Genomic DNA, 25,625 nt, shown 5'->3' with positions numbered 1-25,625 from the left:
CGCTCGATCACTCACTTATTGGATTACATTCACTTACTCACTCAATCACTCACGCACTCCTTAACGATTTTCCTATCATTTATTCCCATTATTCCTCCCATCGCTAACTCTCCTATACTTATTCAAGCACTCTCTTCATCTTCTCTCATTCTAAAACTCATCCTCTCCCTCAACACTCTCTACCATTAATCCTCCCCCTCTCCCATCACTCTCTACCATTAATCATCCCCTCTCCCCCAGATCCCCATGTCCAACCAGATTATCCGGTATACAGAGAGCGGTTTTATCCAGGAGCTGGGCAAGAAATATCTGACCCGACCCCAGTGTGAGCACTTCCTCAGCGCCTCGGCCAACCCATACGGCCTGGAACACACAGGTTAGTCCCCCCACCCCCCGCCAGCCAACCCATACGGCCTGGAACACACAGGTTAGTCCCCCCACCCCCCGCCAGCCAACCCATACGGCCTGGAACACACAGGTTAGTCCCCCCCCCCCCCCACGACAGCCAACCCATACGACCTGGAACACACAGGTTAGTCCCCCCACCCCACCCCCACCCACCCCCGACAGCCAACCCATACGACCTGGAACACACAGGTTAGTCCCCCCACCCCACCCCCCACCTCCCCCGCCAGCCAACCCATATGGGCTGGAACACACAGGTTAGTCCCCATCCCCCGCCAGCCAACCCATACGGCCTGGAACACACAGGTTAGCCCCCCCCCCCCACGACAGCCAACCCATACGACCTGGAACACACAGGTTAGTCCCCCCACCCCACCCCCCACCTCCCCCGCCAGCCAACCCATATGGGCTGGAACACACAGGTTAGTCCCCATCCCCCGCCAGCCAACCCATACGGCCTGGAACACACAGGTTAGCCCCCCCCCCCCCCCGACAGCCAACCCATACGACCTGGAACACACAGGTTAGTCCCCTCACCCCCCCCCCGACAGCCAACCCATACGACCTGGAACACACAGATTAGTCCCCCCCCACCCCCACCCACCCCCGCCAGCCAACCCATACGGGCTGGAACACACAGGTTAGTCCCCCCCACCCCCCGACAGCCAACCCATATAGCCTGGAACACACAGGTTAGCCCCCCCCCCCCCCGCCAGCCAACCCATACGGCCTGGAACACACAGGTTAGTCCCCCCCCCCACCCCGACCTCACACTCACCACACCCCAGATCATTGACAGCAAAACTCCTATGGACTGTAACACACCAGTCAGTGACCCCGTTCCTCGACCCTCACCCCAACCCGGGGTAGTCTAGCGCTCTACCTCTTAGGCCACGCTCCCAGTTTGTAAGGGTAGTAGTAAAAAGTAACTGCAGGGTAAATGTTAAGGGAACAAGATACCCATGTTTTCGATAAAATTGTAATTTTGCTCCCCAAAATTTTTATTTCTTAATTCGATACTAGTACCTTTTATCTATCTAACCCGAACATTTCGGACTTCTACAGCTTACGGTTATCCGTTTATTGCGATGTGAAACATGGTACCCCCCGGCAAGTTTTAACACTACTACGCGGACAGCGGCTATCTTCGAACGGGTATTACATGTATTTATGGCCCGCGAGGCACCATAAACTTTACAGCAATCTAAGGGCCAAGCACTCGTGTACCCGCTGGTGTAGTGACCTTTTCTTTTGTTCTAAAAATAAGTGAGATAGAAGTTGTTTTCTACAAAGTAAAATTTTATATCAAACTCCATATAAGGGCATGCGCGTAAAAATTATGAATGGGAAGAGATTTATTGATACGCTTGACCAATCATATTATAGTACAGTAAATCAAAATAGTTCAAGATAGGCTGCAACTAACCACGTGTGCTAGGCAGCCATCTTGTTTCTAGATAAACAAAACAATCGCCTGTCTTGTTTGTTTACCTCATTTGCGTATACTCTTCTATTTGTTGTTTTAAAGTTATACAACAACATTAAGTTTAATAATTGAAACTTTGCCTAGAAATGTACTGTTGATTATCACTGGAACAATATCAAACACTGTTTCGTACGCTTTATACTAAGCTGAAACAATGCGTCATGGACATGACTATCAGTTTGAAGAATGTACTGTCCATCCCCTTTACCCCCTTCATTCCCTTCTCCCCATTCAACCAACGGCCGGTTTATAATCTTGTTACGGCATGCTGTGATAGGCTTGAACGCGTTCATCAGGCTTTACACCGGACTGTATACGACACATATGTGTTAATGTGTATGCCCATCTCTCCGTATAGGGTTTGCTAGCAACGAATGTAAATACTAGATAGTAGTAGATAGGATAGCTGAGAAGCATTCACTTAGGCCCTGTACTTGACCCTATCTACACAGATGTGTTATTCGCGGTTGAATGAACATTGGTAATCTATGGCTCATCGGTTCTTCACGCACTATCCAGCGGTGGGGTGGGGTGGAGGGGGCGTGTCTAGCCTCAAGCGTTGTACCCAGTGTTGTGTTGTAGGCTATTATCATAAGGCAATAAACTTGTGTAAGCTACAATTTGAGTAGAGAAAGACAATATTTTGAAGTGAGAAGACCGGCTAACAAACAAAACTTGATTTGGTTTGAAGATAGCTGTTCTGAGAATACCGCTCGATTGATAGGATGTGTAATACTTAAAAGTCATACATTCATTACCTGCTGTATACATATTTTCTGCTTACATAGAAAAAATCTGTCTAAAACTTACAACATAAATCAAAGCGTATGTTATTAGACAAATGGTTCTTCCACATATAACAAGACGTTTTTTTCTGTTTTCTATAAGAGAAAACGCACAGTGCCTTTTCCCGCTCTTCTTTTCACGTTTTCTCAACTTTGCATTTTTACTCAAAATTCAACATTCAAATCGCTAAGGCTTTGGAACCCTTTGTCATACAAGAATAAAACATTCCACGTGCATTCAGCATGATACCATCTACAAAACTACGTTTGTACATTAAGTTTACTACAATACTTTAGGAAATATTGATATTTATGTAACACCACCCCCTAATTTTTGTACATAAATTTACGTAAAAATTTGTATTAAAAATTGAGTACAAGCTATCGCAATGAGTAAACGTAGAAATGTATAGTTTGGTTTGAGAAATCTAAATCTTTCATCCGCTTTTTAAAATCTCTTATGGGAACAAAGCCTTAGCGATTTGAAAAGGTGTTAGTTTTCACACCTTTTCGCGGTTTCCATGGCAACCAGTACTGCTATTGACGGCTATATATTATTTTTGTCGATAGTTTAACAACTATAATTATATAAACTTATTAAAAAACCAGACATGTGTTAAATAAAAAAAATTTTTTTATCCGTGGTGCCTATCCTTAAGGAGTAATATGGGGGGGGGGGAGATAATGACAGACGGCAACCTGTCTTTTCTCACGATATGACGTAATGACTGACATAAGGCTGTCGTGTAATGACTGACATAAGTCTGTCGTGTAATGACTGACATAAGGCTGTCGTGTAATGACTGACATAAGGCTGTCGTGTAATGACTGACATCAGGCTGTCGTGTAATGACTGACATAAGTCTGTCGTGTAATGACTGACATAAGGCTGTCGTGTAATGACTGACATAAGGCTGTCGTGTAATGACTGACATAAGACTGTCGTGTAATGACTGACATAAGACTGTCGTGTAATGACTGACATAAGGCTGTCGTGTAATGACTGACATCAGGCTGTCGTGTAATGACTGACATCAGGCTGTCGTGTAATGACTGACATAAGACTGTCGTGTAATGACTGACATAAGACTGTCGTGTAATGACTGACATAAGACTGTCGTGTAATGACTGACATCAGGCTGTCGTGTAATGACTGACATCAGGCTGTCGTGTAATGACTGACATAAGACTGTCGTGTAATGACTGACATAAGACTGTCGTGTAATGACTGACATAAGACTGTCGTGTAATGACTGACATAAGACTGTCGTGTAATGACTGACATCAGGCTGTCGTGTAATGACTGACATCAGGCTGTCGTGTAATGACTGACATAAGACTGTCGTGTAATGACTGACATAAGGCTGTCGTGTAATGACTGACATAAGGCTGTCGTGTAATGACTGACATCAGGCTGTCGTGTAATGACTGACATCAGGCTGTCGTGTAATGACTGACATAAGACTGTCGTGTAATGACTGACATAAGACTGTCGTGTAATGACTGACATAAGGCTGTCGTGTAATGACTGACATAAGACTGTCGTGTAATGATTGACATAAGTCTGTCGTGTAATGACTGACATAAGACTGTCGTGTAATGACTGACATAAGACTGTCGTGTAATGACTGACATAAGACTGTCGTGTAATGACTGACATCAGGATGTCGTGTAATGACTGACATAAGACTGTCGTGTAATGACTGACATAAGACTGTCGTGTAATGACTGACATAATGCTGTCGTGTAATGACTTAACCCAGGTGTGCTATGTCCTGTCCCCAGGTGGGCTGTTCATCATAATGCTGTCGGCTGTCTTCCTGTCTGTGCTGTTTCTGGTGCTGGAGCACCTGGCCTACCACTTCCTCGTGCCCTGGCTCAGGAAACAGCCGCCTGAATCTTTCTGGAAAACAGAGAACCTTGCCTTCATCAGTCAGGTAACTGTCCCAATTCATCACTCAGGTAACTGTCCCACTTCATCAGTCAGCCCACTTCATCAGTCAGGTAACTGTCCCACTTCATCAGTCAGCCCACTTCATCAGTCAGGTAACTGTCCCACTTTCCATCTTATAAAATACCACGCATTTGTAAACAGTTCGTTTTGTGATATTGGTGTGTGCTTAAGTAATCGAACCAACTTGATGTCCATAGCACCCACCCCTCTCCCTCCCCACCCCCGGCTTACTATTGTGGGGGAGGTTACTTTGTTATTCTCAACAAAGAGCTCAATAATTAGAACCAATTAGTGAGATCACTATCTCGTATAATAAATGTGAGGTCATTAAAGTATTAAATATCACGTAACACCTAATGAAGTTAATCGTGTCGCGAGTATTCACACATATATGCTGAGACTAAATATAAGCACTTGGTTCGTGGAATAGTCTGTTTCTCTTGTCCAGTAAAATATTATTCACAGTTTTTTGTTGTCTAGCTAGCTACATGTTGGCTATACAGTTTGTTGTTGATGTTGTTTAGCTGAATGTTGGCTATAGACAGTTTGTTGTTGTACAGCTGTATGTTGGCTATACAGTTTGTTATTGATATTGTTTAGCTGAATGTTGGCTATACGCAGTCTGTTTTTTTTCTCCAGCGAGTGTTTAGGGTTGTCCGGAGCGAGATGTTGTACAGCCAGAAGCAAGCGGCCCAGGAGATGATCAAGATCGTCAAACAGAGGGACTTCACCAGGCTCATACAGAAGAACGAGCTACAGAAACGGGTGGGTTTTGTTGCTTTGTTTGTTTGTTTGTTTGTGTGTTTGTGTGTGTGTTTGTTTGTTTGTTTGTTTGTTTGTTTGCTTGTTTTACTTTCGATGTCCATTGGTTTGCGACGGTATAGTCGCTGTAGATCTCATCAATAAATGTCTGCGTTTGGTTTTTATTTTGGTTGTTTTTTTGGTTTCTTTTTCTTGTTTTTTTTTTTTTGGGGAGGAATGTGTTGGGAGGAATGTGTTGGGAGGAATGTGTTGGGAGGAGGGGCTCAAAAGAGTAGCGTCTGATTCCGGCGCCCGTATCCAATTTCCATTTTTTTTTTCGAAAAATTTCTTTATTGTGTATTTGGCTAATTTCCCGGAACACAATACAAAAAACATGTGGTCTGATGGTTAAGCGAACAGAATGATGAGATTTTGAATGACAGAATAAATTTTGATGATTGACATTACCCACCATTAAGTACAGAATTTCATTCCAAAGTTGCAACTGCCTGGGATGGCTGCTATGTTGATTAGCTTTGCTCCAGTGTAACATGTAACACAACCACCTCAAGATTTTTTTTACTCGCTGATAACTTCTGAAATGTTGATGAAAAATGTGTGTTGGGTTGTAAAGAAGGTAGATTGGATGTACCTAATCAGCCATGCTTAATTAAGTTGATTACACGTTTTCTTCTTCAGCGCGCCAACACTCAGAAACGTATCAAAACAAAAGCGGAAGTCTTTCAAGAAATCACGGCCAATATTGTCAGGTAAAGTTTCTTTGTCAGGTAAAGTTAACTTGTCATGGTAAAGTTTCATTGCAATGTAAAACAAAAAGTCAATACCTTTTTTTTTTAACAAGAAGTCAATAATTATTTGAAAAATGCCCGAATATGACAACCCATACGAAATTATGACGGCCCCATTTAAACACGCTTCTTTAGACTGTTCACTGCCGGCGAGTTCTATGAAAGTAGTCCCATTTAAAACATGCATGGCTTAAACAATTCTACTTATTTCCGTTTTCATCATATTATAAAAAAAGATTTAATATTATTGTTATTTTAGGCTAACATTAGAAACCTGAAATTCATTCTTAAAAAGAAAGAAAATCATGAAAATATTAAAACCCAAACAGTGTGTAAGCCAATTTCAAGAACGACTATTGACATTACAACCCTGTGTTGATTTGCGTCCCCTAACTCGTCTCCGTGGCTATTCTCTCCCGACAACATGGCCTCAAGTTCCCCACATGGGTTCAAGTTCCCCCCATGGCCTCAAGTTCCCCAATGGCCTCAAGTTCCCCTCATGGCCTCAAGTTCCCCACATGGGTTCAAGTTCCCCACATGGCCTCAAGTTCCCCACATGGGTTCAAGTTCCCCCCATGGCCTCAAGTTCCCCACATGGGTTCAAGTTCCCCACATGGGTTCAAGTTCCCCACATGGCCTCAAGTTCCCCACATGGGTTCAAGTTCCCCACATGGGTTCAAGTTCCCCACATGGCCTCAAGTTCCCCACATGGGTTCAAGTTCCCCACATGGGTTCAAGTTCCCCACATGGCCTCAAGTTCCCCACATGGGTTCAAGTTCCCCACATGGGTTCAAGTTCCCCACATGGCCTCAAGTTCCCCACATGGGTTCAAGTTCCCCCCATGGCCTCAAGTTCCCCACATGGGTTCAAGTTCCCCACATGGGTTCAAGTTCCCCACATGGCCTCAAGTTCCCCACATGGGTTCAAGTTCCCCACATGGCCTCAAGTTCCCCCCCCCCCCCTGGCCTCAAGTTCCCACCCTGGCCTCAAGTTCCCCCCTTGGCCTCAAGTTCCCCACGCAACATGGCTTTAAGTTCCCCACATGGCCTCAAGTTCCCCCCCCCCCCCATGACCTCAAGTTCCCCCCTTGGCCTCAAGTTCCCCCCTTGGCCTCAAGTTCCCCCCTTGGCCTCAGGTTCCCCCCCTTGACCTCAAGTTCCCCCCTTTGCCTCAAATTCCCCCCCCCCCATGACCTCAAGTTCCCCCCTTGGCCTCAAGTTCCCCCCTTGGCCTCAAGTTCCCCCCTTGGCCTCAAGTTCCCACCTTGGCCTCAAGTTCCCCCCTTGGCCTCAAGTTCCCCACGCAACATGGCTTTAAGTTCCCCACATGGCCTCAAGTTCCCCCCTTTGCCTCAAATTCCCCCCCCCCCCATGACCTCAAGTTCCCCCCTTGGCCTCAAGTTCCCCCCTTGGCCTCAAGTTCCCCCCTTGGCCTCAAGTTCCCACCTTGGCCTCAAGTTCCCCCCTTGGCCTCAAGTTCCCCCCTTGGCCTCAAGTTCCCCCCTTGGCCTCAAGTTCCCACCTTGGCCTCAAGTTCCCCCCTTGGCCTCAAGTTCCCCCCTTGGCCTCAAGTTCCCCACGCAACATGGCTTTAAGTTCCCCACATGGCCTCAAGTTCCCCCCTTGGCCTCAGGTTCCCCCCCTTGACCTCAAGTTCCCCCCCCCATGACCTCAAGGTCCCCACATGGCCTCAAGTTCCCCACATTACCTCAAGTTCCCCCCATGGCCTCAAAATCCCCCCATGGCCTCAAGTTTCCCCCTTGACCTCAAGTTCCCCCTTTGCCTCAAGTTCCCCCCAGGACCTCAAGTTCCCCCCATGGCCTCAAGTTCCCCCCTTGGCATCAAGTTCCCCACGCCAACATAGCCTCAAGTTCCCCACATAGCCTCAAGTTCCCCCCATGGCCTCAAGTTCCCCCCTTGGCCTCAAGTTCCCCCCATGGCCTCAAGTTCCCCCCTTGGCATCAAGTTCCCCACGCCAACATAGCCTCAAGTTCCCCACATAGCCTCAAGTTCCCCCCATGGCCTCAAGTTCCCCCCTTGGCCTCAAGTTCCCCCCTTGGCCTCAAGTTCCCCCCATGGCCTCAAGTTCCCCCCTTGGCATCAAGTTCCCCACGCCAACATAGCCTCAAGTTCCCCACATAGCCTCAAGTTCCCCCCATGGCCTCAAGTTCCCCCCTTGGCCTCAAGTTCCCCCATGGCCTCAAGTTCCCCCCTTGGCCTCAAGTTCCCCACATGGCCTCAATTTCCCCCCTTGGCCTCAAGTTCCCCACATGACCTCAAGTTCTCCCATGGCCTCAAGTTCCCCCCATGGCCTCAAGTTCCCCAATGGCCTCAAGTTCCCCTCATGGCCTCAAGTTCCCCACATGGGTTCAAGTTCCCCACATGGCCTCAAGTTCCCCACATGGGTTCAAGTTCCCCCCATGGCCTCAAGTTCCCCACATGGGTTCAAGTTCCCCACATGGGTTCAAGTTCCCCACATGGCCTCAAGTTCCCCACATGGGTTCAAGTTCCCCACATGGCCTCAAGTTCCCCCCCCCCTGGCCTCAAGTTCCCACCTTGGCCTCAAGTTCCCCCCTTGGCCTCAAGTTCCCACCTTGGCCTCAAGTTCCCCCCCTGGCCTCAAGTTCCCCCCTTGGCCTCAAGTTCCCACCTTGGCCTCAAGTTCCCCCCTTGGCCTCAAGTTCCCCACGCAACATGGCTTTAAGTTCCCCACATGGCCTCAAGTTCCCCCCTTTGCCTCAAATTCCCCCCCCCCCCCCATGACCTCAAGTTCCCCCCTTGGCCTCAAGTTCCCCCCTTGGCCTCAAGTTCCCCCCTTGGCCTCAAGTTCCCACCTTGGCCTCAAGTTCCCCCCTTGGCCTCAAGTTCCCCACGCAACATGGCTTTAAGTTCCCCACATGGCCTCAAGTTCCCCCCTTGGCCTCAGGTTCCCCCCCTTGACCTCAAGTTCCCCCCCCCCCCATGACCTCAAGGTCCCCACATGGCCTCAAGTTCCCCACATTACCTCAAGTTCCCCCCATGGCCTCAAAATCCCCCCATGGCCTCAAGTTTCCCCCTTGACCTCAAGTTCCCCCTTTGCCTCAAGTTCCCCCCAGGACCTCAAGTTCCCCCCATGGCCTCAAGTTCCCCCCTTGGCATCAAGTTCCCCACGCCAACATAGCCTCAAGTTCCCCACATAGCCTCAAGTTCCCCCCATGGCCTCAAGTTCCCCCCTTGGCCTCAAGTTCCCCCCATGGCCTCAAGTTCCCCCCTTGGCATCAAGTTCCCCACGCCAACATAGCCTCAAGTTCCCCACATAGCCTCAAGTTCCCCCCATGGCCTCAAGTTCCCCCCTTGGCCTCAAGTTCCCCCCTTGGCCTCAAGTTCCCCCCATGGCCTCAAGTTCCCCCCTTGGCATCAAGTTCCCCACGCCAACATAGCCTCAAGTTCCCCACATAGCCTCAAGTTCCCCCCATGGCCTCAAGTTCCCCCCTTGGCCTCAAGTTCCCCCATGGCCTCAAGTTCCCCCCTTGGCCTCAAGTTCCCCACATGGCCTCAATTTCCCCCCTTGGCCTCAAGTTCCCCACATGACCTCAAGTTCCCCCCTTGGCCTCAAGTTCCCCCCATGGCCTCAAGTTCCCCCTTGGCCTCAAGTTCCCCACATGGCCTCAAGTTCCCCACATGGCCTCAAGTTCCCCACTTGGCCTCAAGTTCCCCACATCAACATGGACATCGATCCCCCTACCGGCTTACATGTACCGTCAGATCCCTCACTGTTTACCCAGCCAATCATTTCTCACCGGCCGCCATCTTGGTCCGGACTGTGTTGCCGGCTCACCATTTATGAAGATTAGAGGGAGCTCCCCTCGGGGGGCCCCCGGGGGAAGTGTATTGTGACGGGGGGAGACGGGCATTAATCAGGGTTTAGTTTAGTAAGAAGGTTATCCTCTCACCGTTGACGGCTTACCCGTGGTCAAGAACGTTTTAATAGATTTAACGTACATGGGTCACGTGATGGATGACATGGTGGGGGAGGGGGGGGGGGCATATTGGATGGACGACTGGCTAAAAATAGATCTTAAAAGAGGGAGCGGTGATGAAAAAAAGTGTGTGTAATAATTTGTAAACATTTTAGAAGCTGTGAAAAAAACTAAACTATTTTTAGCCTACCTACTTATTTATTTTTTAAAAAATGTTTTGAGAACCGATAATTAAGAGACTTTACTGGTTTACATGTTAAGGTAACGTGGGAACAATAATATTTTGTTATCATATTGTCATTATATAGTGTGTACCAATAATATTTTGTTATAGTATCGTATGTAACAATGATATTTTGTCAATGTCTTATTTGTATGGGTATGTATATTCGAGTATGTTTGTCAGTTTTAATCGCCATTTTTATTTCCAGTTACCACAGACAACTGCAGTCGGCCTCTGAAACGGCGGAAAATTCAGAAGCAGAAATCGATTTCGAGAACTTACGCGAAACCTGCAACGAAATAAAGGACGAATACGACTTCGATACCTTGGGCGTCAACAACGCCGCCTACACTGGCGACAACTCCGGGGTGACGCTGGGTCAACTCTACCCCCGGCAGACGGCCAGCTCGAGTGACGAGGACGAGGACGTGTTCTCCAAAACGAGGCTCGGCAACTCCTTACACGTTGAACCCAGCGGCAACGCAGGACGGAAGTTGTCGTCGCGGTCGCTATGCAACCCTCCACATAGTCCTGAAGCCCGCTCCAGGAAAATTTCCGATTCGTTTTTTCTGTACTACCCTCGTCGGCATAGACACTACGTAGATAGTGGGATGTTGAGCGGCGTTTCGCATATTTCAAACAAATCGCAACTCAAAGAGAGCGACATGAACTGCCAGGTTGTGTCTTGTGCTGAAGAGGATCGAATCCAACGCGGGCCGGGGGACACAGGAGACACGCCTGAAACGTTTGTCATCCCCCCACCCAGCAAGGGGAGCGTCTACTACAACTCCCCCACCTCCTCTTCCCTCCAGTCCCCCATCGAGGAGAAGCGGGAGTTCTCCCCCCTTCCGTCCCCCACCTCCCCCAGCACGGAAGATTTCCCAGAATGCACTGACTCCGTGTGTAGCTCCTCCACGCCCTCCCTCGTCGGCAGCAAAAACTTGGTCCCGCGGGTGTCCGTCCATGTCCACAGCGACGACACGCACCCCCCGGGTGAGCCCGACCCTCCTCACTGTGTCAACTGCCTTACGGGTGATCCTGGAGATACCAGACCCCCCTCGGGCGAGCTGGGGACGAAACTCATTCCTAAAACGAAAAACCAACAAAGGACGAAAATTCCCCGCTCAGCCTCGTCTGACTCCGTGCCTCGCCAAGCACATTCCCCCACCCCCCGGCCCCAGGGTGGCAGCTACACCGACGCGGACATCTGCTACCGCCCCCACGAGGGCGCCAGACGAGGCCACAATGGGGCGCCAGGCGACAAGCACCAGGGCAAAGTTCACGACAACATGGCTGATGGCGTGTCACGTGACCTGCCCAACAACACGAAACAGCGCGCGAGTTTTGATAAACCCAAGAGTGATTATTTCCAACGAAACCTCAAGCTGAAGGTAAGTCGCGGCTTCTTGACTTGCCATCCGATCTTAACGAAGTCCTAGTTAATTAAGTCGCTTCCAAATGACCGATGGAAATTGTCTCCGATTGAAGTCATCCCTTTGAAATGACCTCTGCTTCAAGAGACAGGTGATGATTGCCTTCAAAATAAATAATAACGGTTGCACTTTGAAGGTCAAGGTCATGGCCTCTGGTAAACTTTACGGTGCGGCAACTCATATATAAGATGTGCAGATGGAATTCGACCAATAATCGATCTTTTTTTTTTTAACTCGTCATTCGAACTTTCAATTCGATAAACCGAAAAAAACAAGTAACAAATGCCGAAAATAGTATCACCAAGCGTGTATCACGCCATCTGATGACTGTTTCTTCAAGTTTTCTTAATTATATTTTACATGCTTTTAAACTCAGGCTGAGATTAATGTGATCAGTGTTTTATTAGTAAAAATCTTTTCTCATGACATTTACATAATGTGTTTACGTCGTATCACAAACTGCCACGCACATATAACGAGAGTTCAGTGTGTGATTTGAAGAAAAAGACCACCCCACTTTAATGTGGTGTTTTGGCTATGTGATGTTACTCACTGTTACTGTAATTACGGTAAAAGTTAGCTATAAAAAAAACAAGTCTAGACAAGCTATTTCTACTTGACGGGTGTTTAAGCGAATGGCTGGCAACATGCCCGTCCATTGCTCTTACTGTTTTTATAATGGTTTGTTTGATAACACATTGAGGGGGGGGGGGGGAGGGGGTGTTAAGTAGCACGGCAGTAGAAATCTCATGGCCTGCTTAAGGTGGGCATTGTACAGTCTATTATCTACGGCTAATATTTTGGGGATTCATTCTGCCGAGTAACATTCTTTTAGGTAGAAATTATTTTGTTATTAGTTTTAATTTAAATCATAACAATTTAGTACAAAATTAAGTAGAATATATATATATATATATATATATATATATATATATATATATATATATATATATATATATATATATATATATATATATATATATATACATAATAATATTTCTAAGTTAAGATCTCATTATCGTTGGGGTTTATTTTCTAACGACCTTTGCCTATGGTCTGTGGTTTATGGTGTGAGTTTACTGGTATGTGGCTTATGGTCTGTGGTCTGTAGCCTGTAGTATGTGGTTTGTGGTCTGTGGCCTATAGCATATGGTCTGTGGTATGTGGTCTGTGTATGTGGCCTGTGGACTTTGGTCTGGGGTCTTTGGTCTGTAGCCTATAACATTTGGTCTATTGTGTGGTCTGTTGTCTTCTTAAACTTAAAGAGATAATTACTTCCAGGACAACCGTGTCAAGTCCACCCTACGCCGCCACGCCATGTCCGGCTACCAGAGCCACCTGCCGGCAGATTTTATCGACGAGTGCACGCTGGAGGCGCTGTCTAAAGAGGACGTACTCACCCTCTGGAGGAAGTCTGAGATTGACCTTGAGAGTCGACTGATGGAGGTGAGCACCCAGCAGTGGCGTAGCGAGGTCGGGTGTCACACGGTGCGGCACTTAGTGGCGTAGCGACCCTTCCCGGGGACAAACTTTCAAATTTTCTATTTGCACCCCCCCCCCCCTCAAACTTTCGATTTGCACCCCCCCTCAAGTTTTTCTCTATATATTTTGCTATTTTTTTGCCTTGGTGTCACCCCCCTAAATGGTGTCACCCGGTGCGGTCCGCACCCCCCGCCCTCCCCCCCTCGCTACGCCTCTGGCACCCAGTCATCTTGACTGGCCCCACTCATTCATGATGCTCTTTACTTAATTAATACAACGCGCCTTTACCTTCCCACCCCCCCCCACCCCCCCCCCCCCCACCCCCGTCTCTTATTTTGCCGAGTCTTTAAAGGTAGAGTTGATGGCATACCAAATCGACGTATTAACTAAAAACTTTTCTAAAAAAAAATTAAAAGAAGACGTAATGTCACAACTTAAAATCGGCATATGTCTTTTTTTAATTTAAATGTATAATTTAAAACTTGAAATGTTTTATGTAGGTAGACTCTTCAAATGATTGGTGGCCTTCATTTTGATACACTGCTGTTTTTCTCAATATTTAGATTTCTATTCAAATTTTTTACTCACTTTTCTAACATGTTTGTATTGATCAAATATAAAGTAGTGTAGTAACTACAATCGCCATATTCATGTCTAATAGTGTGTATGTCGACGTGTCTCTCTGTATACACAATACAACCACTGTGTTACAGGTCATGGCAAAAAACAGACGCCTGAGTTTGGCCATCGATTTCCTGACCCGACAGAGCATGGGGGGTGAACCAGAGGAGGTCTGACGTCATGATCTTGTGATCTTCGGGATATGATCTTTTTGGGATATGGCGTCACGGTACCATCCACACCAGCGTACAACTGCCAGGATAAATTTGTCATGACACCATCAACACCATTTTACTGTCCGGTGTCTGGATATACCCGCCTGGATAAATACATCGAGACACCCTTATCACCAATAAAACACCCTTATCACCAAATGAGACACCCCTTCAATCATCAAGATACTCACCATACCACCCTGGACACCATTATGTCTATGTCATTATGTGATCCCTTATGACGCGATCAGCACCAAAGCCTAATTGCCACCAATTATGTCGTTATGTGATCTGCTATGCCACAAAACATCAACCATGTCTACATCTACTTCATCGTTTGATCGTCGGGAAAATACTCTTCTGCCACGACACAAAATTATGTATTTTGTTACGGAACATACGAAACCTCTTTAGCATGTATCAAAGTCCCACAACTCAATTCCGTCCATTTAAACGCCTACAAGTATGGGTTATCTACCCGTAGTTGCACACAAGTAACGCGGATATACTGGGATGAATGTATGTAATCACCAACAGTTTAAAAAAAACAAGAATGGGATTAAATAGCAGAAACATAGACAATAAAACTGAAGTATGTCGTAAAATTGCCCAATAACTAATTATTACTAATGGTTCTTTCCCTCTACAAAAGACTAATTCAATTTGAGCTCCGTTGTGTGGTTTTATGTTTATCCCTAAATTAAATTATTTAACACGCACATCATACTATCATGTTTTATCATTACTTGTATAACTCTTGTTTAAAGCAGATTTTTTTTTACTCTTTTGTACCTAAAGAATAGATATGTATATTTACTTTGTTGTTATGGTTTTGTTTGTTGTGAGTGATCTATGACCTGGGTGGACAATGTATCCATACGCGGCACTTTTTCTTTTTTATTCCTAGCATGGCAGTATTGTTTACAGTGTTGAAGACCGTCCATAGTTAGTTAGGATCAGAGTGTATGGTCACTTGGTAAGATACTTTTGGTCTGTGTGGTTATGGTAAGGGGTTAGGACAGTAGTCTACTAAAGCTAAGGTTACAGACAGGTGGGGTATAGGCCTACTCGCTACATTTATAACACATAGATTATCTACTTGACATGTACTCTGTACAGTATACTGCAAGATGATTAAGACTGATTTGAAGTAAAACGCAGAAATAGCCAACTCATAATTAGACATTGCCGTAGATTAGAACGAGGCTGCCATTTCGACCGTCGAGTTTTTAACATTTAAACTATTTAGTTTATTTTTCTCACAATAATTTTAATTTTTTTTTAGATACTTTAACTAAAAAAGAGATTAACTCATAAAGAGACTTTAACTTGGAAAGAGATATTTGAACTTAATGATCAGAAAAAAAAGTTACCAGTGCAGCACTACCCCCACGGGACCAGTGGGTGACGGTCCTACCATATAAAAAAATCTGAAACAAATTGCTTGACATACAACAACTGCTTCGTATCACGACACGATGCATTGTTGTACAGAGGCGTAGCGACCCTTCCCGGCGCCCGGGGACATACTTTCAATTTGGCGCCCCCCTCGGGAGCAAATTTTCGATTTGCACCCACCCCCCCCCCCCTCGAACTTTTCATTTGCACCCCCCCCCCCCTCAAACTTTCGATTTGCACACCCCCCCCCTCGAACTTTTCATTTGCACCCCCCCCCCCCTCAAACTTTCAATTTGGCGCCCCCCCCCCCCCTAAGGTCGGCGCCCGGGGACATATGTCCCCCCCCCCCGCCCCCCCCCCCTCGCTACGCCTCTGTTGTTGTATCTGGTTTCGACAAAAATGGATGGTTGTTGGTATACTGATGACAACAGGCCAAGAGTTAAACAAATTATCTGTAAGGGGTCGGGGGGCGATGTGTGACGTGGTGGAGGGGGTAAAAACTGTGACGACACACTTATCAATTTTAAGAAGTAATGTTAGAAATTAAATTTTAGCCACTATTTCACGTTTTTAAAGTCTTTTTTTTTTTAAATCGTCAACGCAAACATAAAGTAAAAAGTAAAGATTCCTCTTTAGACATAACGATCCATTTGGGAAGATGTAGTAGAACTCATATATTTCTTGCCCTAGGGCATTTGACGGGATAACGTGGTCAGCACTTACCAAGCCCCCGTTAATACACCTCACGTTAGTTAGGTACCCATTAGAACTGTGGGTCTCAGAGACGTTTCTTGTAACTCGGCTTCGAACTCGAGACTTTTGGGCTAGCAGTACAGCGCTCTACCGCTTGGCCACGCCGTCCCACTCGACAAAACCATGTATCTACATAATATCTTATTATATCAACCGTTGAAGTTTGTATTCTTACCATCGGTTGGTTAGCATATCAGAGCCATGGAGCCTAAAAGATGCTACGGTGACTCATGTATGTATGACTACACATTTTACAGCATCAGTTTACGATGAATAAGTGTGTTTTGTAATGTAAATAAAACTCTGTTCACGTGTAGCTATTGTACTTAACGCTGAAGTTTACATTCTTTCAGACGGTAATGTTACATGATTGTTATCGATTACATTTTGTTATTGTCTTTATATTTTAAAAACTTACATTTGTTAGTGAACCCAGTTAATTGTATTGAACTCAGTAGTATACACGGGTTGACCCGTTGACCCGTGTCCACACAAACTGACCAACCCACGTGATATAAATTATTTGACCCTTGGCCGAACAAAACTATCGTCTGCTTCGGTTGGGGGTGGAGTTCAGTTGTGGCCTGCTGATTCACTAAACTATAATTTGATTGGCTGATAATGTTAGCCATTGTTCTGTTGGATAGCAAGTACGTTCGCTGAAATGATTGGTTGTCTCAGGGGTAAGGCCACGAGGGAGTGTAGGCAACAAGATGGCGACTACGTCTCTATAACACTACAGGTACCATTTTTATCAGAAAAACTTTTTTTATATATAGCGAATAGATTAGAGTTAGCAACGTCTGATAGCATTATTTGAATGGCCTATGGCAAAAAACGTCTATAAGTCTACCCATTGTTGAAAAATGCGAGATGTCTAACGAAAAATGCGCACAACTTCACGAGAAGTTTCCAGAAAAGCAATGTGTATAACGTCACGTGATATCCGTGACAAATAAATCACGACTCAAGTAGACAGTGGTTCAAATCGGATTTTTTTCTTTGTATATAATTATAAATATACTTTGATTATTTATAATGAATGCAATGTTGATTTTTCGTATAATTTCATCATCTCACGCTGTCTTTGTCATCTCAGCTGATCGCGAAATGTTCGCGAAAAGCTGCTAAAAATAGATAATTTGTTATGTCGAGTGATATATGTTTTCTCTATGCAAGTTGATTGATTTTTTGGTCTAACTTTTGAACAGCAATAAATGAATACATTACTGAACTTGTTTCTTTGTTTTCTTTGGGTAGTTTTTAACATTCGTGTTTATTTGTTTACGAACTTGGTGGTCAATAGGACAGGTGAAGTAGAGTACACCTATTTTTGTGACCTTAGCACATGAACCTAGTTGGTCTCGAGCCCGGGACTACGACCTTGTGAATTTAGGTCTAGTAGTCGTGCGCTCTACCCCCAGACCACATTGCTCCAACCTATTTGTTTTGTTGTAGCAGAGGATATAATAAGGTACAGTTGTTTCAAATGTGATTCGACAGAGTTGCTTATGATGAAAGGCTCCTATGACCATATGTATATGTAAACTCTACTGCTTCTGTCCCGTGCGGGCTGCAAGGTTAGATAGAGAGATTCTTTTCCATGATGTCACATGCTTGTCCTATGGTCTTCAATTCGAAGTCTTTAAAATACCGGCTAGCTTTTTGTTTCCAATAAATAAAACCTTGATGGGTTTTTTTTCAATGCCAATTGAATTATACTTAAAACAATGCTAATTAATGTATTATCGTATTTAGAACACGAGTAAGCTTATCTCCCGTAGTGTGGTCTCATCATCGTAGTATGGCTTCCTGGACCTTTTTGCAACTAAATATATCCCTACGCAATTACGGGGACTACTTACATCATCATAAATTTTGTTTACGCTAAATAAAAAACAACATGTTTGTTGATATCAATTGGTAGTTTTTATTGAACGTTGTCATACTAGAGACACAGTGTCTAACACACTGGTGTTTATAGACGCCAGTGACGTGTGTAGTGTGTTTATAGGTGAGCGTTGACCCAGTCCACGTACTCAGACACTCTGGTGTACACACTGGGGAAATCTCCTGGAAATAAAATTAGATAAGTTACAGATAAACGTTCGGGCGATAATGGAAGCAGATGGCGTCACGCTGACACTCTGCGGAACGATCTACTCAATTTGCATGATCGCCTAGATCATATCATTGATCATATCATTAATAATGAAGTTCAGCCATAGCCCTAACTCTAAAGCTAAAACCACTAGCCCTAACTCTAAAGCTAAAACACTAGCCCATAACTCTAAAGCTAAAACACTAGCCCTAACTCTAAAGCTAAAACACTAGCCCTAACTCTAAAGCTAAAACACTAGCCCTAACTCTAAAGCTAAAACACTAGCCCCTAACTCTAAAGCTAAAATACTAGCCCTAACTCTAAAGCTAAAATACTAGCCCTAACTCTAAAGCTAAAATACTAGGCCCTAACTCTAAAGCTAAAACACTAGCCCTAACTCTAAAGCTAAAATACTAGCCCTAACTCTATAGCTAAAACACTAGCCCTAACTCTAAAGCTAAAAAACTAGCCCTAACTCTAAAGCTAAAATACTTAGCCCTACTCCTAAAGCTAAAACACTAGCCCTAACTCTAAGCTAAAATGACTAGCCCTAACTCTAAAGCTAAAACACTAGCCCTAACTCTAAAGCTAAAACACTAGCCCTAACTCTAAAGCTAAAATACTAGCCCCTAACTCTAAAGCTAAAACACTAGCCCTAACTCTAAAGCTTAAAATACTAGCCCTAACTCTAAAGCTAAAACACTAGCCCTAACCCGACCATAAGTGTAAACGTGACGACTGCACTAATAGAATATGGTGGGTACAGCTACACAATAAGAGACAATCAGTGTTTCTTCCAGACTTTTTTCTCGGGTGGGGGGGTGGGGGGCACTTGAAATTTTCGGAGGGGGGGGGGGCGGTAAACTTTCTCTTCGGGGGGGGGGGGGTCGGACACTGTTAAAAGTATATATTTTCTAAATAAATTATATAATTTCATTTCGTTCGGGTGGGGGGGGGGGGGGCTTCGCCCCCCCCCCCCCCCCCCCCCCCCCCGAAGAGATGCCTGGAAGAAACTCTGGAGACAATTCATCCAATAATAGACCTATATCTTATAATAGAAGAGGGTGGGGCGTGGTGAGAGATTGAGCGCTAGTCTGCTAACCAGAAAAGTCTCGAGTTCGTATCCCGGCTCAAGTTGCAGAACGTCCCCTGAGTACATCTAGTTCTGATGAGTGGCCTGACTTCAAGTTAGGGAAACAAAGACAGCTTGCCATAGTGCTGACTACTTAATACCCCCTGTATACCGAGGTTATTGAAATGAACTTTACTTCCTCTGGACCATATGTCTTTATGTTACATTAATATAAAAAAAATAATGCTAAACGTAATTTTATTACAAGTTTTTACTTATTTCAAAATATCTGAGTTTTGGGAAAAAAAAGCCTGTAACTCTATTTTTAACCAATTTCTAATAGAACGATTTCTTTCAAACCTTGCAGATAAGTGCATCTACGTTGACAATATCATAGAAAAAATCATTAACCTAAAGTGATTATGAATTGTGCATTATAAATTATTTTAGATTATTATATTTAGTAAAGAACGTGGGTAACTAGGTTGTAGCGTTCAATGGAGGCGAGCGAGTTGAACGAGATTCCTTCTATAATGTTGTTGACATGGAGTAAAAACGTGCTTTTTAGATTTAGACCGTAAAAAAAATAAAAAATAAAAACTTAAGCCTAAAATTAATTTAGAAATTTTATATTTTTAGAATAAATGCCTATAAAAAGTTGCAAATCCAGAGAACTTGAAAATAATTTGTTGAGTTTAAGGCTACATTTCTATTTATTTTTATCAAGCCTAAGTTATAACCGGATGTTTCACCTTTCGTAAGACAAATATTGATTGGCTGTACAGTAACTTAGTGATCGATAACTATTTGTTTACAAAACTTTGCAGATCAGTTTTTAAATTACAATGCAAATTTAAAACCCCATGACCTAGTTTTCTATTTTTAGCTTACAATGTGTACAATAAAATCAATGGCGGCCTATCCATTGCAGGATGCCATTGTTTATGTCGCCATTACACGTGAAAACCAAATTGTTTTTGCTTTTTTTTTAAATTTTATTTAGTTACCGAAAATATTAAAAACATCAAATACGTCCAATCTTTAGTAAAGTCCAAAAATAACCAGAAAGACAGGATTTTATAACCATATTAATTGTAACTACGCCGTGCAAGATTTTAAATTAATTTATGCACCTCTCAAATACCTTTGAGACTTTTCTCGCTCGTGTCCATTGATCGGTCAGGTGAGGTGGGATTGTATACGTTCTTATAATATAATTTATAACAATATATAGTACAAACAGAGACGGTATAACATAATATGGAGTGGTCAAAACTATGTTTATGTCTAGGTTGATGAACTGTGTATAATGCCGGCCTGATAAAACTGACATATTAAAAACATGAATCACATATAAAAACATGAATCAATATATAAAAAACATGAATCACATATAAAAACATGAATCACATATTAAAAACATGAATCACATATAAATACATGAATCACATATAAAAACATGAATCACATATAAAAACATGAATCACATATAAAAACATGAATCACATATAAAAACATGAATCACATATAAAAAACATGAATTCACATATAAAAACATGAATCACATATAAAAACATGAATCACATATAAAAACACAGAATCACATATAAAAACATGAATCACGGAGCCTACAACAGGTCAACTCACCACTGCACGAGCTGGCTCCCCATGACGTCACAAGGCGGTACTCGTAGTTCCTGCCACACATCATAGGGCCGCCGCTGTCACCCATACAGGAACTGGGGCGGGACCCGCTGGAACCTGGAACAGAACATTTTAAAAATGATTAGTTGAAATGAACGGAACAAATGCGATTTAACGAAACAAATATATATTATTTCCATTATAATTATATCAGGCTGTGCAAAGGTTTAAATGACGTCTTGCACACAAAAGGTCCAAAAGCTTTGAAAGTTAGGAGGGGGCAGTGGCGTAGCAAGGTCGGGTGTCACCCGGTGCGGCACTTAATGGTGTCACCCCCCCCCCCCCAGAGGCGTTGCGACCCTTCCCGGGGACAAACTTTCAAATTTTCGATTTGCACCCCCCCCCCCCCCCCACCCCTCAAACTTTTGATTTGCACCCCCCCCCCTCAAGTTTTCGATTTGCACCCCCCCCCCTCAAGTTTTTCTCTCTATATTTTGCTATTTTTTGCCTTGGTGTCACCCCCCTAAATGGTGTCACCCGGTGCGGTCCGCACCCCCCCCCCCCTCGCTACGCCCCTGGGAGGGGGGGTAAATAAAAATGTCGAATTCTTTTTTTTTTTAAATTGTTGTTGAACAATTTAACAATAATTTGATTAAAATCTATAGTGTCAATATAGAGACGGGTGGGCGGGGGGGGGGGTCTAATAAATTGAAGGACGTTCCATAAAAGGAAGCACTTCAGATAAACGAAAACCAAAAACCATTCCACTGAAATAAAGCGTCTTGGTGTAGCAAGTCAGAACAAGACAGAATGAATTTAGCGGGTAGTTCCCCCTACCTGACTCCTCGTACACACAAATGTGCTTGGCGGTGATGCTGACTCCGTACTGACTCCAGATGGCGTGACAAGCCTCTCTGGTGATCTTGGTGATGTGGGCCTCAAGCAGGATGGTGGAGGTACTGCCGGTACCGGAAGTTCTGCCCCAGCCAGTGATGACGCAAGTCGTGTCAGCAAACGATGAGCCCTTGGGTGCCAATGAGGCGAGCTGGGGGGCACAGGAAGGGTGGGTAGAAATAATGTTTTCTATTCACCGAGGCTTGAGTAGAAATAATGTTATCTATTTATAGAGGCTTGGGTAGAAATAATGTTATCTATTCATGGAGGCTTGGGTAGAAATAATGTTATCTATTCATGGAGGCTTGGGTAAAAATAATGTTATCTATTTATAGAGGCTTGGGTAGAAATAATGTTATCTATTCACCGAGGATTTGGTAGAAATAATGTTATCTATTCACCGAGGCTTGGGTAGAAATAATGTTATCTATTCACCAAGGCTTGGGTAGAAATAATGTTATCTATTCACAGAGGATTTGGTAGAAATAATGTTATCTATTTATAGAGGCTTGGGTAGAAATAATGTTATCTATTCATGGAGGCTTGGGTAGAAATAATGTTGTCTATTCACCGAGGCTTGGGTAGAAATAATGTTATCTATTCACCGAGGCTTGGGTAGAAATAATGTTATCTATTCACCGAGGCTTGGGTAGAAATAATGTTATCTATTCACAGAGGATTTGGTAGAAATAATGTTATCTATTCACAGAGGATTTGGTAGAAATAATGTTGTCTCTTCCCAGAGGCTGCTCAAAAATGACCCCGGTGGAGACGTGTGATTGCAGCTCTTTGCACCACAGGGACCACAAAGGAATAAGTCAAGAGTAATTCATTCACAGGGACGGAGTGGTCTAGCGGTAGAGAGCTGGGCTACTAACCCGTAAGTCTCGAAGTACGAATCCGGGTTCAAGTCAGTAGACCTCCCTGAGTCCACCCAACTCTAATGGGTACCTAACTCACGTTAGGGAAAGTAAAGGCGGCTGGGCATAGTACTGACCACATTATCTCTGCATATGCCGAGGTCAAAGAAACAAGTGAACTCTACTTCACTTGTCCCATAGACCGTCAAGTTTGAAAGGGAAACTTTACTTTTTATGCATTCACAGAGGATTGGGTAGAAATAGTGTTACCATTATACAGCGTTTTTTGATAGTTACTAAAATGTTTTAAGAGATTTCTTGAGCAACCAATGCTTTTATTAAAGATAACATATGTGTATTGTTTAAATTTTCAGTGCATTTAAAAGCTTTGTAAGTTGTGCTTACGTTTGTTTTATTTACTTACCTGAACGTTTCTGTTCAGTGTTGCTGGAGTCTGCAGGTAGATGACGGCGATGTCATTGGGGTAGCCGTTGCCGTTGGCGTTGTAGAGCTCGTGCATGACGTAGGAGGCCACGCCCAGTGTCTGGGTGTACTCATTGGGGCTGTTCAGGTTCAGGGCGCCGACGATGACACGGAGATTCCTGGCCTGGGACTTGTCCACACAGTGGGCAGCGGTCAGCACCTGGTCACGTGGTTAGTCAACAAAACAATGAATAGGAGGTAGAAAAAAATCCATTAAAGTACTGTATAAAGTTCGCAAAAAAAAAATTTAACTGTCGTGTTTTTTTTTTTTAGGTAATTTTACAGTCTGGAGAAAACCTACTTTGTCGACTGCAATGAGTACACCTCCACATGTGTGATACCAGCCGTAGGGGGCCGAATAAGCCTGCAGTGAAACTTGGTGGGGATGTTCGAACAGGCTGGCTGCTTGTCCGTTCACGATTCGCTTCTCCGGGGCCGCAAGGGTTGGGACTTCAAAACAAAAAAGTATTAGCCTACTTTAATTTTTCTCGCACTTTTGGTTCTTAGCTTATTGTTTTTTTAAACTATTCTTAGTTTCCGCTTAGAAAGCCATTTAATTGCAATAAACTAAATTGTAAATTAACTTACAGAGAATGGGACAGTTCTAAACTACTGGCCACGGGGTAGAACGTTAGGCTGCTATCCCGAAAGTCTCGAGTTCGAATCCAGGTTAAAATAAATAATACGTCCTGAAGTCCATCCAGTTCTGATGGGTACCTAACTCATGTTAGGGAAAGTAAAAGCGACTGGGCACAGTGCTGACAATACTATTCCTTCATATACCGAGGTCACAGAAACACGAGAACTCTACTGCGCCTCCCACTTGAACCGTTAGGTTCGAAAAGGGAACTTTTAAAAAAAAAAACAGTGTTCTATATTAATCGTGATTGCCATTGTTTTAAACTTAAACAACAAATAACATGTTGTGTATTGTTGAACTCTGTTTCTCAAAGTTATATTTCCGCCATCAGATGACCCAGATACCTGCGCGCTCACCGGATGGAAACAGAATCAATGTTCCTTTTAAGCTGCGCGGTTGCGCGTCCGCGCAGTAATTTTATAAAATACATATAGCCTGTATAAACATTTAAAGCACCGCGCACACAAAACATACGTTGCACACTAGCTTTTTCCCCTTAGAGGAAACATTGAGCAGATTTTTTTACCGGAATTTTTTCTTACCCACGAGTCCAATAAAAACTAGCAGAACGTTCATGGTGACTGCCGTGCTGTTGAATGTTCTAGTCTAGGTTGACCATAGACCCGGGCTTATATTTGCCCACACCAAGAAGGATGTTGTAATAAAAGGAGCCCATCTGATTGTTTCGCATCACGTTTCTAAATGTTTATCAGCTTTCCTAACCACACCTCTTAACCTACTTGTATGGCATAGTAGAGAAAATATGGTTTTATTGTCTTTTATGTTTATGTACTTACCTCCAATCGTAAACCGAATATGTATATGTTAGGCCTGAGCTGTAGAGGCCATATCAAAACTTTCAGCATCCCCTCTGGACAAGGGTTTCTTTCAGACATTTGTATTCGGGAGAGTAGGGGGCAATTAAAACTTCCAGGTGGCACTTGAAACCTCGGGAGAGGGGGGGGGAGCAATTGTTAAAGTATTATTATCTATATAAACTTTTTAAAATTTCTCTGGGAGGGGGAGGGGTAGGTGGACGTGCTCGGATGGTGGGTGGGTAGGGGGGGGTGATCACTTCCTGGGCTAAGAAACTAGGTGATGTGCGTAGTCTCCTGTGGGGGGGGGTCACTACCTGGACTAAGAAACTGGGTGATGTGCGTAGTCTCCTGTGGGGGGGGGGGGGTCACTACCTGGACTAAGAAACTAGGTGATGTGCGTAGTCTCCTGTGGGGGGGGGGGGGTTCACTACCTGGACTAAGAAACTGGGTGATGTGCGTAGTCTCCTGTGAGGGGGTCACTACCTGGACTAAGAAACTGGGTGATGTGCGTAGTCTCCTGTGAGGGGGTCACTACCTGGACTAAGAAACTGGGTAATGTGCGTAGTCTCCTGAGAGGGGGTAACTACCTGGACTAAGAAACTGTGTGATGTGCGTAGTCTCCTGTGAGGGGTTCACTACCTGGACTAAGAAACTGGGTGATGTGCGTAGTCTCCTGTGGGGGGATCACTACCTGGACTAAGAAACTGGGTGATGTGCGTAGTCTCCTGTGGGGGGGGGGGGTTCACTACCTGGACTAAGAAACTGGGTGATGTGCGTAGTCTCCTGTGGGGGGGGGGGGGTTCACTACCTGGACTAAGAAACTGGGTGATGTGCGTAGTCTCCTGTGGGG

At 44.4% G+C, this 25,625-nt stretch overlaps 2 protein-coding genes across 2 annotated transcripts in view; one reads left to right on the top strand and one right to left on the bottom strand.

Annotated features, from left to right (window-relative positions):
- LOC131934758 (uncharacterized) overlaps nt 1–15,118 on the top strand; it is a 131,569-nt gene extending 116,451 nt beyond the window's left edge. Inside the window, exons 13-19 of the mRNA XM_059290872.1 lie at nt 241–376; nt 4,462–4,613; nt 5,270–5,395; nt 6,071–6,141; nt 10,570–11,752; nt 13,076–13,240; nt 13,990–15,118. Coding sequence (XP_059146855.1) covers nt 241–376; nt 4,462–4,613; nt 5,270–5,395; nt 6,071–6,141; nt 10,570–11,752; nt 13,076–13,240; nt 13,990–14,073 — 1,917 coding nt within the window. The 3' untranslated portion in view covers nt 14,074–15,118. The remainder of the gene's footprint in view (nt 1–240; nt 377–4,461; nt 4,614–5,269; nt 5,396–6,070; nt 6,142–10,569; nt 11,753–13,075; nt 13,241–13,989) is intronic.
- Nucleotides 15,119–18,180: 3,062 nt separating this feature from the next.
- On the bottom strand, nt 18,181–24,623 carry LOC131934739 (fibrinolytic enzyme, isozyme C). Its single transcript, XM_059290847.1, has 6 exons — nt 24,500–24,623; nt 23,619–23,767; nt 23,259–23,477; nt 21,918–22,125; nt 21,084–21,197; nt 18,181–18,336 (listed from the first exon to the last, which is right to left on the bottom strand). Exons 1-6 carry the CDS (start codon nt 24,531–24,533, stop codon nt 18,272–18,274), a joined length of 789 nt encoding a protein of 262 aa, XP_059146830.1. The 5' UTR covers nt 24,534–24,623; the 3' UTR covers nt 18,181–18,271.
- Between the last annotated feature and the right edge of the window lie 1,002 nt (nt 24,624–25,625).

The sequence above is a fragment of the Physella acuta genome, unplaced genomic scaffold (assembly GCF_028476545.2).
Source record: "Physella acuta isolate Inbredline_101_S28 unplaced genomic scaffold, ASM2847654v3 ptg000117l, whole genome shotgun sequence".
Classification (NCBI taxonomy): domain Eukaryota; kingdom Metazoa; phylum Mollusca; class Gastropoda; family Physidae; genus Physella; species Physella acuta.
Note: the sequence above shows the minus strand (reverse complement) of the source record. Positions and strands in the feature narration are given on the sequence as shown.

Excerpts from the sequence above, each read along its gene's own strand:
- LOC131934739 (XM_059290847.1), bottom strand. The coding sequence starts at position 24,533 with ATGAACGTTCTGCTAGTTTTTATTGGACTCGTGG. Across the intron at positions 23,478-23,618 it reads TACTCATTGCAGTCGACAAA|GTGCTGACCGCTGCCCACTG; the intron begins GTAGGTTTTCTC and ends CCACGTGACCAG. Across the intron at positions 21,198-21,917 it reads TTGTGTGTACGAGGAGTCAG|GTTCCAGCGGGTCCCGCCCC; the intron begins GTAGGGGGAACT and ends GTTCTGTTCCAG.